At 40.3% G+C, this 14,201-nt stretch overlaps 1 protein-coding gene across 3 annotated transcripts in view; it reads right to left on the minus strand.

The window, feature by feature from the left end:
• MAK (male germ cell associated kinase) overlaps nt 1–10,922 on the minus strand; it is a 28,862-nt gene extending 17,940 nt beyond the window's left edge. For 2 of the 3 annotated variants that reach the window (XM_056484053.1, XM_056484055.1), the window contains exons 1-7: nt 10,798–10,922; nt 5,407–5,744; nt 3,698–3,752; nt 2,647–2,768; nt 1,558–1,637; nt 326–458; nt 63–234 (exon numbers count right to left, since the gene is read on the minus strand). In XM_056484053.1, the coding sequence (XP_056340028.1) occupies nt 63–234; nt 326–458; nt 1,558–1,637; nt 2,647–2,768; nt 3,698–3,752; nt 5,407–5,507 (663 nt within the window). In that variant the 5' untranslated portion in view covers nt 5,508–5,744; nt 10,798–10,922. Of the gene's footprint in view, nt 1–62; nt 235–325; nt 459–1,557; nt 1,638–2,646; nt 2,769–3,697; nt 3,753–5,406; nt 5,745–9,219; nt 9,293–10,797 lie in introns of those variants that run through there. The other variant, XM_056484054.1, reaches the window with a different exon arrangement.
• Between the last annotated feature and the right edge of the window lie 3,279 nt (nt 10,923–14,201).

Genomic DNA, 14,201 nt, shown 5'->3' on the forward strand with positions numbered 1-14,201 from the left:
TATTTTGTAATAACTTAATTTTTCTTTTGTAATAAAATTGTGTGAAGTTTTTTAAGCCTTACCCTCTTTGGAGTCCCTAGGACTTGGCAAATTTTGAAGATTTCATCTACTTCACTTGTGCCTGGGAAAAGAGGTCTGAGTGTATATAACTCAGCCATTATGCTGCCAACTGCCCATATATCAATAGGTGAGCTATAGACAGAAGATCTCAGCAAAACTTCAGGAGCACGGTACCTGTGAGCATGGAAGGAAATAATAAATAAGTTAAAATGGTCATAGGAAGGTAATTAGTTAAGCTAATGTATTAAATTCTTGATATACTTACCACCTGGTAGAAACATAATCTGTGTAAGGTGGCTGAGATCTTAGTTCTCTAGCCAACCCAAAATCTGCAATTTTCACAAGTTCTGGTCCACTACAGAGAAGGTTTTCAGGCTTCATATCCCTATGAAAAAATCCTGTAGAAGACCAAACAGAAAAGAATCACAAATTATCACAGAATTACTTCTTAAGCAGCAACTTCTAGTAGGACTAATCCAATATTTGGGATGTTTTGGAATAATATAGTGGTTTGCAGTATTTTTTTTAATTTTAATTTGATATAAAATAATTGGAACCCTCCCTCAACTAATGCACACATTTTCCCTCCAGTAATTATTACACCAAGTGTTATTAAATTAACAAATGTAAACTGTCATTAGCACACTAAGAAAAAATGAATTGGATGGCAGGAACATCAACAAAAAAACCAATGTCACAATGAAATCTTTTGCAAAAACTACAACTGCTTTGTCAGTTTTGGATAATGGAAAATTGAGCATCTGACACACTTGATTCATAAAATTACTTGAATAATTTTTAGCTAGTTACTTATCATTGTGACAACAATTTGGATATAAAGGATACCCAAATCCTGCTCAGAAATGCTAATATTAGTAATTAAAGCTAGCAAATAGTAAATAAATCTATTAAAATATAAAATGTATTAAAATAAATAGTAAATTAGTAAATAAAGTTTCTTCAGTGCTTGTTGTTGGCTTGAGGACCTCTATACCTGGGCAGTGGTTAAGTCACTAAGCAAATTAATTCTGCTGTTTAATTGGAACACACAATTTGTTATGTTATACATTAATTTCATTGAAATCCACTTGTTAGAATAAAGCACTGCATGCAGCAATTGAAAATGACTGTAAGAAACTGGTTGAAATTATTACAGTGAAATGTAAATGTTCATATTTATCATACTTGGTATTCCCTTATACACTTATGGTCAAATCAAGATATTAATATTGTAACTTAAAATTGAAAGTTTTTCTTAAAATCTAATTTTCTCATTTATTTCACAGAGAAATGAGGTAGGAAAGAAGGATGCTAACAATCAGAGAACAGTGTATGATCCTGATCAGAAGGACAAGAAAATGTCAGTTCCTAGGTATTTGATAATACTGAACAGAACTAATTATTAATTTAATTCACCAACAGGCACCTTCAGGGTTCACTGAAGGCAAATTAAACTTCTCTAGGAGCAGTTTCTTAAAACTCTAGTAGGAAACCTACCATGTTTGTGGATGAAAGCCAGCCCTTGCAATATCTGATACATCATGTTTCTGATAACTGACTCAGGGAAGAACTTGTTTCTGTGAAGAAACAGGGTAAAAACTTACATAATTCAGAGCACACATGTTTATTTATATTGCCTAACACATCATGAACACATGAAAACAGACCCAAGTCAAAGTAAGAGAGATGCAATTCTCATTTCAAAACTCTACTGGGCCTTAATCTCAACCACTTCAAGTGCAGCAGCAGAACTGCTGTGCTGAGAGGTTCATGGTGGTATCTCTCTGTAGAAACTGGCTGGCCAGCAGTGTGCTTGACCAGGTGAACATGGAATGCACAGTGGTGTAGCAAGGCAGAGATGGCACAGTGCAGCTCTGGTAGGTGCATTACCCAGTGGTGCCCTTAAGGGAGCCCTGAGAAGAGGAATCCTGCTCAGCTGCAGAGTAACACTGCTGACGTCACCAGCAGCCACCTCAGGATGTCAGCCCAAGAGCTTGGCACGTTAGGAGAAAAAGTGCATGGCAAAGTCTGAAGGAAATCACACTGCAGACAAACAGTTAATCAAAGGAAAATGTTATTGAAAAGGCAGGTCCTGTTCTGAAGTCCACCTTGCAAGCCTTGCTATGTAGTGTTTGTCCAAGATTGCAACATCAGAGTTAGCCTGTATACAGGCCATTCTTACAAGGATGCATGCATGTACCATCCCCACCCTAAGACAAACCCACGAGCCAAAGTAGCATGAATAGTGTTCACCCACTCCTTCATAAATTAAAATGAAGGCTATTGAAGGAAAAAAAAACCAACCCACAACTATTTGGAATTTCTCTCATGGCTGTACACAAAGGCATGGAAACTCTCCTGTTAACAAGTGATCGAACTTATTTCCAAAACCATTACAATATATAGTGTTGTAACAGATCAATGCAGAATTCTACCCTCAGAGAAGAAGGTGCAGCAACTCCTGTTCACATCAATGGGGCTGCAAGAGGAGCCAAAACCAGAAATCCCAAAGTGTTCTTCAAGGTAGTATGAGAATCATTAAATAAAGCATGATAGCACACTACTTTTCTGTAGAAAAAGACATACCTATCCTTCATTAGCTGATAGAGATTTTCCTTCATGTATTCAAACACAAAGTAAAGGTGGTCATTTTCTCGTATGACTTCCTTCAATTTTATTACATTGGCATGGTTTAGCTTCTTCAGAGACTGAAACAGAGCAAAATACAGCTTCAGATAACCCCAGAGTGACCTTGATTCCTTACCAGAACTAAATTTTTAACATGAGAATTTCTAGCACAGAATCCACCCAATACATCCATTACTTGTCTTGTAATCTGTTTTAAAGAACAACTCTGAAGTTTGAATAAATTTCAAATAAAAGCAACAACTATATTAATAGTACTTCAGTAGTACTTTATAGTACTTTAAAATAGTACTTTAAACCTATTTCCAGGGATTACCTCAGAGTAAGATTAGCACAAAAACCTAATTCCCTACAACCAAAGACAAATCTGAAGCTGAAAGAGCTTGTGCTTGCTGAACTGAATATGAAAACCTGCATTTTTCCCCCTTCTTTTTGGCAGGAAACTTTCATGAAGAAGGATTCTCTTTCAGATGTTCATTTTTGACATACTAATTTGTGTGAAATCTCCAGTAAATTAAATCTTAAGCCCTTTAGTTAGGAGCTTTGTAGATACAGAAAATCAGCATGAAATTATTTGGAATTTAAACCCAGTTTTCAAGTGTTATTCTATCACTTGGCTAGCCAAAACTCCCAGTGCTTTCTGCAGATGCCCTAAACACAAGATACATGGAATGGATACACAGCTAGAAATCTGGAAGTAAAATGAAAGAGGAGGATAGTAAACCACAAAAATACACACATACACAATAAATTTCTTTTCCTTTCTCAAAGATAAGAGGTTTGGCTATGAGACATGGCCGCTGCTTGAGAATAGTGGGATATTCCATAAATCAGCAGGACCTCTAAGAGTGCCAGCAGCCCACAGTTTTGTGAAATCTGTCAGCATTTAAGGGGTTCACAGAGTTTGGCCTTATGCATGGACATGATCAGTACCCTTCATGCAAGCCTAACCAGACACTTATTTAAAAATGTGGTATGTTCACCACTTTACCTTGACTTCTCTCAAATTCATACATTCATCCCATGAATAGAACTTTCTTTTCATCCTGAAATAAAGTCCAACATAAAGTATTTTCAGTGAACAGTACAGAATGCTTTTAAAATTAGAAAATTATATCTTCTCAGACTTGCATTATCTATATTTTGAACTCAATTTAAAGCATTCTAGCATACCCATCAGCAATATAATTAAAAACAAAGTCAGTGTTTAGAATTGCTAAGAATGTATAGTAATTAATCATCAAACACTGAAAATTTTTTACAAGAGTACAGTGAGAGAACACATTACTCCAAAGTAAAAGGGACATAAAACCCTTTGTATGATTTGAATTGTGCTCTTAATAATAAAGTAAGCAACAATGACACTGCACATATAATATGGAAAATCAGGTCCTTATGCATAAGTTGCATATTTTAGGAAAACAAAAAAAAAAAAAAAAAATTGAAATCTGCAAAATATCTGGACTTCTTTCTATTATAATTAAGCATCTGACTTGATTGGTCATTTAAAAAGATCTGTTCCAAGATATTAATTTAAAAAAAAAAGAAGGTTTTCTTTTCTTCAAGCAACATCATAGCCTCTAAACTAATTGTTAAACATAACAGTGTAATACATTTATTTGCAAATCCTGCATAAATCCAAATGTGGACATCTAGTGTTGCTCACATCTTGGAATGAAGTCGTGAATGTCATTGCTGTTTTAGCACCTAAAGTGAAGAGATTTAAACCCAAGATTTTCATTTAAAACAAAATTATCTTCAAGCAAAACTCTACCCTCTCAAGTCCCAAACTTAAAAATCACACAACAGAATTCCAAATCCTGACATCACAAGAATGAACCACTTTCCACAACATGTTGTTCCTTTTGCTAAGAATAATTAAAATAATCAATTGGAGATTCTTTCTTTAGCTTAGATTAATATTAACTTCAGTAACAGTACCAACAAGATATGGTGAAACCTGAAATTCTCAGAAATTCTTAAAGAAAAAGTCAATCAATTATATTACAATTATCATACTGCAGTAAATCAATATCTGAGCAAGATACCATTTCTGGTATTTCAACTTACACTTTATATCCTGCTTGCAATTCCCTAGGGATACAAGGGAAACTTCCCCATGCCTTGAGTAGAATTTTTCTTGTTTCATAATCATCTTTTAAGGCAAGTATGACAATGCTCTTGATTATACAGAACTCTAAGTTTATTAGAGCCAAGGAGACAGCTTTTATTTACCTGACCAGATGGTTACTGTTATCACTGTAGCAACACAAGAAACTTAATGCAATACTTAGAAAGATTTGGAGGGCTGGGATGGAATTTAAAATCTACCTGCTAACATTGCTATTCCTGCAATTCATATAAACTCCCTAATTAATCACATTCACTTTTGCTTCACCTTTGCTGGCCTAACAACATTTTTAGAAGGAAGCATGTTCAAACTGAACAAAAGCAGCACGCAATTTTAAAAGACAACATAAATCAGAAAATCAAACTGATGTGTCTCTCTGTTGATCAGTTACCAGAAATCTGACTCACAATCACCTTGGTAAACATCTTAATTTTAAAAAAAATTGTTATGTTAATTTTCTTTTAAAAGGGGACTTAATTCTATTCTACACAAATGGGAGACAACAATAAAGTCAAAAGTGAAAATCCAAAGTTTTGCAAGCACCTTTACTGAATTGAGATGTTACATACCTTTTGATAGCCACAAGTTCTCCTGACTCATTGCTCTTCCCCATCAACACACTGCCATAGGTGCCATCACCCAGTTGTTTCATAATTGTGTAACGATTCATTTTTTTTATTACTCAGACAGCCAAAAGCTTATGAGATGCTAAATTTCTTCTGTTTTATTAAAGGGTTCTGTGCTCTTTGATTTTCTTAAGCGAAATCTTCTTCCAGATTGTTTTACATTGATGAATATTTCTCATAACTGAGCAGGATATTCACTGTTCTCTTCCAAACTATAGCTACTTTGAGATCCAGTTACGAAAAATGGTAGACAGAAGAACATGGCCATTCTCACACAGATCCTTAAAACAAAGAAAAAAAAGACTAGGTAGTTTTACAGTAGTTTAGGAAAGAGATACACTACTATTTGTATCAAACAATAACACCCTCCAGGGCCACATGTGCTCTTTAAATAGTCTTAAATGTGATCAGTTCCTTAAAATGTTTCAAACCACAGAAGGTGCCTACTGTACAATTAGGGTTAGAGTAAGCAGAGACTGGAGAGTCAAGGTTACTGTCATAATTTGCCCTAGAACCAGCAAAGTGGTTTTAAAGCTAGTGTATTCTGATGGAAGCCCTTACTCTGAATTTACAGACGGCAGCAGCTTCCAGAACTATAACAAAGGCACAGTCTAAGTTTTGGAAAACATAAGGACACAAATTTTGCACAGGGTGCCATGGCAAACTTATTGTCTAAACACTGTGTTTTGGATTGGCAATGCAAGCAGGCTTTCTATGCTTAAAAGTTAGTGAGGAAGGGAGGTGGAGCAGCAAGATAACCACTGCATTCTTCACCCACATAAACTGATTTGTTATAAATGTACATGGAGATCTTGCTCTGAAGTTCACATAATTCTTATGCACAGTAATGGCTGAAGAGTTGAGTTTATTTTTCAGTTTTACAAGGTTTGCAGAGAGAAGCATAGAGCTTAGATGCATTGGTATGGAGGATTAAATCTGAATTGTCATTTGGAAAAGAATCCATATTGAACAATGTTGAATCACCATATTTGAATCCATGCAAATATTAATTTGAATCCCAATCCAAGTTTGAATCTGTACCCCAGCTTCCATTACACAGAATACTATCTGTCACCAACACTTCAGATGAAGGCCAGCTGACTGATGTCAAACACACAAACTCACAAGAATCACCCACTTATTCATGCAGGACTAGGAAAAATTAATAACCTCCCATTGTGCCACTTACTCACTGTAACAAACACTGAATGTTAACTGAATAACAGCATCCTCCCCCTTTTGCCTCTGCTGTCTGAAAATACAAAATAAAACTCAAATCAATGGGAATACACCATCAATCTACCATTATAGGGGCTGGAGAACTCAGCATGCAACTCAATAGTCCTTATCCTTATTACAGAATTAGCTACAGTCTGGTCTGTTCAAACAGATTAAGAAACTCTGATTCAGCTGATAACAAGACTCAGGCTTTGAGATTTACAGGCTGGCAAAATAACAAGAAAACTGGCCTCTCAAGGAGTGTGAAATACACATTTTCAAGCAGACTAGCCTGCTATGTAGAGGAAACAGCTGCCTGGACAATAGACCAATGTTTCTAAGCTGTTCTTAGTTGATATGCTGCTTCCTCAAAGAAGTCATAACACAGAGTGTTACTCCATGTTGCTTCTGTAACCAGGAAAGAATCTCACATCACCTGTCAAGATGCCAGCAACAAGTGGGCATCTCAATTTATAATCTTTACACCAGGCAACCTTCATTTTGTCAGGAAAGTGATGAAGTTTCTTCCATACCCATCTACACCTTCCCTAAACCACAGCTATAGTGAAATAAGATTTCTGGCTAACAGCGTATTCTGAAACAAAGCTGAAAACCAGATTTAACAAAAAGTAACAGACACCTCAAATTATGACTAGATTTTAAATTGGGCTCTCATACATTAAAGCAAATTGTTTTTCTCAGAGTTCAGCTTTATAACTTATTCCCCAAAATGTCTGCATGCACTCTAGTCTTTAATATCACCAATAATGCCTTTTTACAACAAGGTTATTTGTTGACTCTGGTAATAAGCAGATGATCAAATGTGTTTATTCCAAGTTAAGACACTTTCTGCATACCCATCGTGCAAGTTGTCAATGGTTAGCTCTATGTATATATTAAAAAAACAAACCAACACAAAAACTTTGAGGATATAATTATATCCATTTTAAAACACAGTATCACATCTAAAGCATCAGCAGTGAAGAACTGTGTATGCATTTTGTGCATAGGTGTAACACAGGTGTATCATGCAAAGTGAAATGTAACAAGTTTTGGGTGCTTGTGTTTCTCTCTTTCAAAAAATATTGTGAATCGTTTAAGGTATGGGGATTTTTTTGAGGAGATTCAGCAATATCTGCCACAGATGGCCCTAGCTTGAACTCCTAGAGTTACATTAAAAAGTTGAGAGAATTTGCATGCATTTCATGCTCAACCTTTTGCTCTCTAACAAAGTGGACCAAAAGCAGTATGAGGAAAACTTGTATTTGCAATAAACAGAACAAGATCTAGACACAAACCTCAACTTTTGACCTTTAAATGCTCTAATTCTGGTGCCTAAATCCTATCAGCTTTCCAAGTAATTTTCCTTGGAGTATATATTAATCACATGCTTTTACAATTATTCCTTTTGTCCAATTCTAGTATTTTGGCACGTGCAATCAAAACAACCTCACACAGTGCTCCTTCTCTCCAGAGATTCTGTGTAGTACTACACATCACAGACCTTATTATTAATTTTGTCTGTTCTGTAATTTTGTTCTGTAATATGTTATTGCCTTACTCCTTTCCTGCTGTATACTTTAACTTTTAGGGTACAAAAACACCTGATCAAGTAAAGTATAGAAAAGTCAGCGCATTCCTTCAATGATCAGCTGGAAGTGTCAAATCCACTCCATGGAAATGCCAAAACAAGGTGTGAAAACCACATACCCTGATAACAATGTCTGTGTACCGTCACACCTAACCCACACTGACATGTGCTGGAATTATAGAACATGATAATTAGAACATAAATGCTCCAGAGATGCACATTTCACTGCAAAAGACTTCTGCATACTTTGTACTTTACACCACCCATACCCAGCTCAGGTGTGCAGTTTTTTCCTCAGTGGTCTACCTGTATTTTCTTTTTCAAATCTGCAGTTCAGTTTTGTCTTTTGTACCAACCTGAGGAAAAGCAAGGGCCCAATCTAGCTTTTCTGGTTAAAACAAGCCTTTGGAGTAGCCTTTTCTATACTAATGCTCATATGATATTATTTCCTCAGTGATGCAAAGCTCCAAAATGTGAAATTGTCAAAACAGCTACCAAACAGACAAGAGAAATCCTAGTCTAAACAACAGCTTGTTCAATACTCCTAATGACATGCTGCACATAATCTCTTTACACAGGATTAAGAAAAGATTAAAGGCAGGGACAAATAGAGGACAAAATACAATAGCTTGACAGAATCTATAATTTGTGTAAATTTAACAAATCTGAACAAATATTAGAGAATTGGAACAAATCATCACTGTATTACCGGTGTTTTAAACACTAGCAGCAATTTTATATTACTTTAGATGTCTGAATTACATCTCAAAATGTAATGAATAGCTGCAAATCACCTACATTTCTTATACACAAATACCAGGCTTTACCAAGAGCTCTACATTTGTATCCTAAACAAACTACTCTCAAATAAATAGAAACTAGGATATATAACCCAATAAGACCTCCCATGCAGAGAAGCAAAACACCCACAATCAAATTTTACCAACCTGTTTAGAGTAACTGATGAAATCACCAAAACTGTTTGCGTGGCACAGTACAGTTCTCAATGATCAAAACCAGCAGTACTGCAAAGCACAGAATGTATGCTGATACAGATTTTAAAAGTCAAAAACAAAAACCAAACTCAAATCCAACCACAAAACAACAAACAAATTTTGCTACAAGAACCTTCTCGGTAGTGACTGTGTATTACTAAAGCTGCCAGTAATCAGGTCCCACAACAGGTGGGTCTAGTTCTTGAGATTAACCTCAAATCCATCACTCTAATCAAAGACCAGCAGTTATTTAAAAGCAGGACGCTCAGCTGCAAGAAAGAAGTCAGTAACATTGACAATAAATACTGGTGCTTTGAAACAGACTGCCTAAAATTACTTTTTTCTTAATAAAAAAAGTCTCATTAAAAAACTAATATATTGTTCCAGTTATGTGTATAAGGCATTCAGGATGGGGTATATCAAAGCAAGAACTCCAGTTTGCTCTGAGTATTATCCCCTGTTTTGTTCCAAACTAGTTCTGGTTTCAAACCAAAATAACTCACACCAACTCTTTCAGCAGATTACCACCATGCCAGCTACCTCTTCCTACCCCCATGAAGCCCTTTCCCACAATGCAGTACAGCAGGTTTCAGGGCTACTGAACTTCAGGTCTCCAGTTTTGGGCAGTGTCGAGAAGGAACACGAACCACTCATCTTTCAGCATCTGTGCCACTGTAAGTTTCAACAAAACACAGAATCGTTATGGTTGGAAAGGTCATCTGAGACCATCTATTCCAACTCCCCTGTGAAGGCAGGGTGAACTAGAGCAGGTGACACAGGAACACATCCAGGAGGGTTTGGAATGCCTCCAGAGAGGGAGACTCCACACCCTCTCTGGGCAGCCTGTTCCAGTGCTCTGCCATCCTCAGTGTAAAAAGGTTCTTCCTTATGTTGGGCTGGAACTTCTTGTGTTTCAGTTTATGGCCATTGCTCCTTATCCTGTCACCGGGCATCACTGAAAAGAGTCTGGCACCGTGGTCTTGACACCTACCTTTGGGATATTTACATGCATTAATGAGATCCCCTCTCAGTCTCGAGAATGGAAACATGCTTGTTTCCATTTCAGTTCCACCTGCTGCCATTCAGTCGCCTCCCAAGAGTGCGCAGCACCTCTTCCTTAACACTCACAGCGCCAAGGGGAGCACGGCGCTGCTGCCGCTCGCTCAGGCGATGAAACTCGGCCTGCGAGTTTCACCCCGGTTCTCCCAAACAAAACTTCACCTCCTCTCACCAGCCTCGGAGCTCTGAGGCCGCCAAGGCCCGGCTCTGCCCTACCCAATGAAGCCAAAGCAGGCAGGGTCCCTGCTCCCCACACACGCCAGCTCCCCCCGCTAGCGACCCACGCCCCCGAACCGCGCTGGGGGCCGCCAGCAGCGCCCCTCTCAGGGAGCAGAGCTCCGACCGCCCAGCCCGGCAGCACCTCCTCCGTGCTGGGAGGACCCCAGGGAGGCCCAGCCCCCGGGCACGGGCCTCACCTCACCAACCCGGCCCGGCCAGGGGGCTCGCCGCCGTCCCCCGGCCCGCACTCACCGCGGCGCTGCGGGCGGAGCCAGCCCGGTGCCGCCGAGCCCCGGCCCGCCCGCCGCCTGCCTCGGCCGGGCCGCTCTGCCCGTCACCGGGGCGACGGGCGCGGGGCCGGGCCGGGCCGGGGCGGGCCTGCCCCAGCACCGCCCTCCGGGCGCGGCGCGGCTGCCGGGAGTCCCGGGGAGGGCGGAGAGACTGCGCTGTGCGGAGCGGACAGCGCCCTGGCGGGCAGGGAGCGCGGCGGGAGCGGGGCGTGGCGGCCACCGCCGCCTCACGGGCTCCCTCAGGGTGGCCCCATGATACGCGACATCGTCTTTAGGCACAACTACTATAATTGTTACTTTATTGTAATAATCTATTTAATTATATATTATAATTGCTGCTAATGTAATGATGTACTGAGTGTGTATTTGGTGCTCTGGTGAGACCTCCCCTGCAGTGCTGTGTCCGGCTCTGGGGTCCCCAGCGCAGGAAGGACATGGACCAGCTGGATGCTGGAGCTGGATGCTCTGTGACGGTCCGAAGGCTGGAGCACCTCTCCTATGAACACAGGTGTCCTGGTCTGAAGGACAGGTGTCTGCCAATAAAGGCAGAAGCTTCTCTTTGAAATGGAGAATGTAAACCCCCTTCCTCCAAATTATTATTATAATCTTGAAATTACGGGGCTCTCAGGCAAAGATATGGGAATTAGGAATAACAGTTCTTTACTAGGAAAATTAAAATAGAAATACAGTATTACAAAGAACAATCCCAACCCTGACAGAGTTAGATTACAACCTGACACCCAGTCAGTCAGGGTGTTGGTAGCAGTCCCATTAAATGGTGGCTGCATCCTCCTGCAGTGGCAGATGTGGTTCAGCTGGAGCAGTGCTCCTGTAGAAGGTGCAGTGTTCCTCTGAAGGTCCAGGAATGATGTGGAAAGGTCCAATTTTCCTCTGGAATCCAGTGAAAAGAAGGTATCTTGCTGTTCAAAATCTCAGTTTTTATCTAGGTAGGAAAGGCGTGGCTTCTCCCCCTGGCTGGAGCATCTCCCAGTGGGATGATTAATTTTATCAGTCATACAGTGGGACTGAGTGGCCCAGCAGCAGATGATATCTTCCTGGAGGAAGGATGGGTTGTGGAAAAGATAAAGATGATTGCCTCACCTTGTCTTAAAGATGGCCCATTAGCAGGTGTATGTGCCACGGAGATAAGGAATCACTGCCCCACCCAGTTTCAACAGATGGTGATAGAATACACATTTCTGGCCACATCAACCCAGCACAAAAGGCTGAGAGAGTTGGAGCTATTCAGCCAGAAGAAGAGAAGGCTCCAGGCTGACCTTAGAGCATCCTTCCAGTACCTAAAGGCAGCTTTCAGGGGAGATGGACAGAGTCTATTTTATGTTATGGAAACATGTTGCCCAGACAAGCTGTGGATGCTGCATTGCTGGAGGTGTTCAAAGCCACATTGAATTGGACTCTGAGCATCCTGGTCTAGTGGAAGGTGTCCCTACTCATGGTAAAGGGGTTGGAACTAGGCAATCTTCAAGGTCCCCTTCCAATCCAAATCATTCTATGATCATATGAAATAAAGCTACCAGCTAAGCCACAGTGCGCTTGGGATTTGTACAGAAATTCCCACCTGTAATATTCACAGCTGTAGTGAAACCTGAGGGGGTTTTTCCCCCTAGCATTTCTTAAAATTATTTATTGTTAATTGATTAAAATGCATGTTGCTAATACTGATGCAGGGGGGAAATTTTGAGTGCTCTATGCATTCTAAAATATAGATATTTCTATTACAAAAATAATAATGAATTTTCTCCTTGGCCCTTTGCAATCTTGTACTCCATGGGGTACAGAAGGCACAGTTGATAAAAATAGCAGATTTAGTGTCTGGTGCAGAGATGCTTTTGGCAGGAAAGTCTAATTTTAATCTTCAATTCTCAACATTAGCTTGAGCTTCCTATTTTGTAATGTTTTTGAGAGTGAAGGGCAAGAAAAGGAAGAGATCATTTCAACACATTAACTACTAGAAGCCCCGTGGACGGAAAGGCAGAAAATTGTTCCAGAAATTCAGTTTTCTATCTGCTGGCAGCTCAGGTTTGCTGAGCAAAAATGGGAAGCTGTCTTCATTTTACCTTTTATTCTCTCCTCTCCCTTCTCCTCATTAATTGGTGGTAACTTTGTGTTTAAGAACTGTTGACAGATTAATTGATTCTACCTCAAGTCAACTGGGTGGAACGTGGGGCTATGGGAATCGGTTTTCTGGAATTCAAAGGATTTGACCACTTGCACATGGCTTGCTGAAATGAAAGTACAAGAAAACAACATTATATTTTCTGAAACAAAATACGCCTGTTTCCTTTACTGAAATAAAACATCAGAGGTGACTGCCAGGTAAAATAAAGTTCAAAGGTGAGACTTGAACATGAGAAGGAAAAAAGTATTATAACCCACACAGCAGAATTCAGGCAGAGATTCAGCAGGTGCTGACTGTATGTAGCAAAGAATTTAACCATGCATTAACCTCTAAGAATAGGTTTGATCTCTACTGCATGGATACATCCCTACCTTATATATGAGAAAACACCTCTCCACTGTCAGTGGAAATGAGGAAGCAGTTACCCTTTGATGTTCCCCCTCTGCTCCATGTCCCATGACTGTCCTTTCCCAGTGATGGCCTCCCTCCTCTTCCTCTGCTGCTGCCTCTCAGTTTCATAAGATCACAGAATGGTTTGGGCTGGAAGGAATCTTGAAAATCATCTAGTTCCAACTTCCCTGACAAGGGACACCTTCCACTAGACCAGATGTCTCAGAGCCTGATCCAAACCTGGCCTTGAACACTTCCAGGGCATCCATAGGTTTTCCAGGCAACCAGTGCCTCACAATCCTCAAAGTAAAGAATTTCTGCCTAATAGCTAATCTAAACCCACCCTGTCTCACAGTACAGCCATTCCCCCATGTCTTATGCCTACATGCTCATGTAAAAAGTCCTTCTCCTGCTCTCTTGCAGAACCCCTCTTAGGTACTGGAAGGGTGTACAAGGTCAGCCCAGAACCCTTTTTTCTTCAGGCTGAACAACCCCAGCTCTCTCAGCCTGTCTTCATGGGAGAGGAGCTCCAGCCCTCTGATCATCTTTGTAGTCCTCCTCTGGCCTTGCTCCAGCAGGTCCATGGGCTTCTTATGTAGGGGAGCTCAGAGCTGGACACAGCACTGCAGATGGGCAGAGCAGGGCAGAGGGGCAGAATAACCTCTCCCAGCCTGCTGGCCACACTGCTGTGGATGCAGCCCAGGACACATTTGGCTTTCTGGGCTGCAGGCACACTGCTGGGTCATGCTGAGCATCCAACAGCCCCAAGCCCTTCTCCTCAGGGCTGCTCTCAGTCCATTCTCCCCAGCCTGTATTCGTGCTTGGGATTGCCCTGA

Source organism: Oenanthe melanoleuca, chromosome 2 (assembly GCF_029582105.1).
Source record: "Oenanthe melanoleuca isolate GR-GAL-2019-014 chromosome 2, OMel1.0, whole genome shotgun sequence".
Lineage (NCBI taxonomy): Eukaryota > Metazoa > Chordata > Aves > Passeriformes > Muscicapidae > Oenanthe > Oenanthe melanoleuca.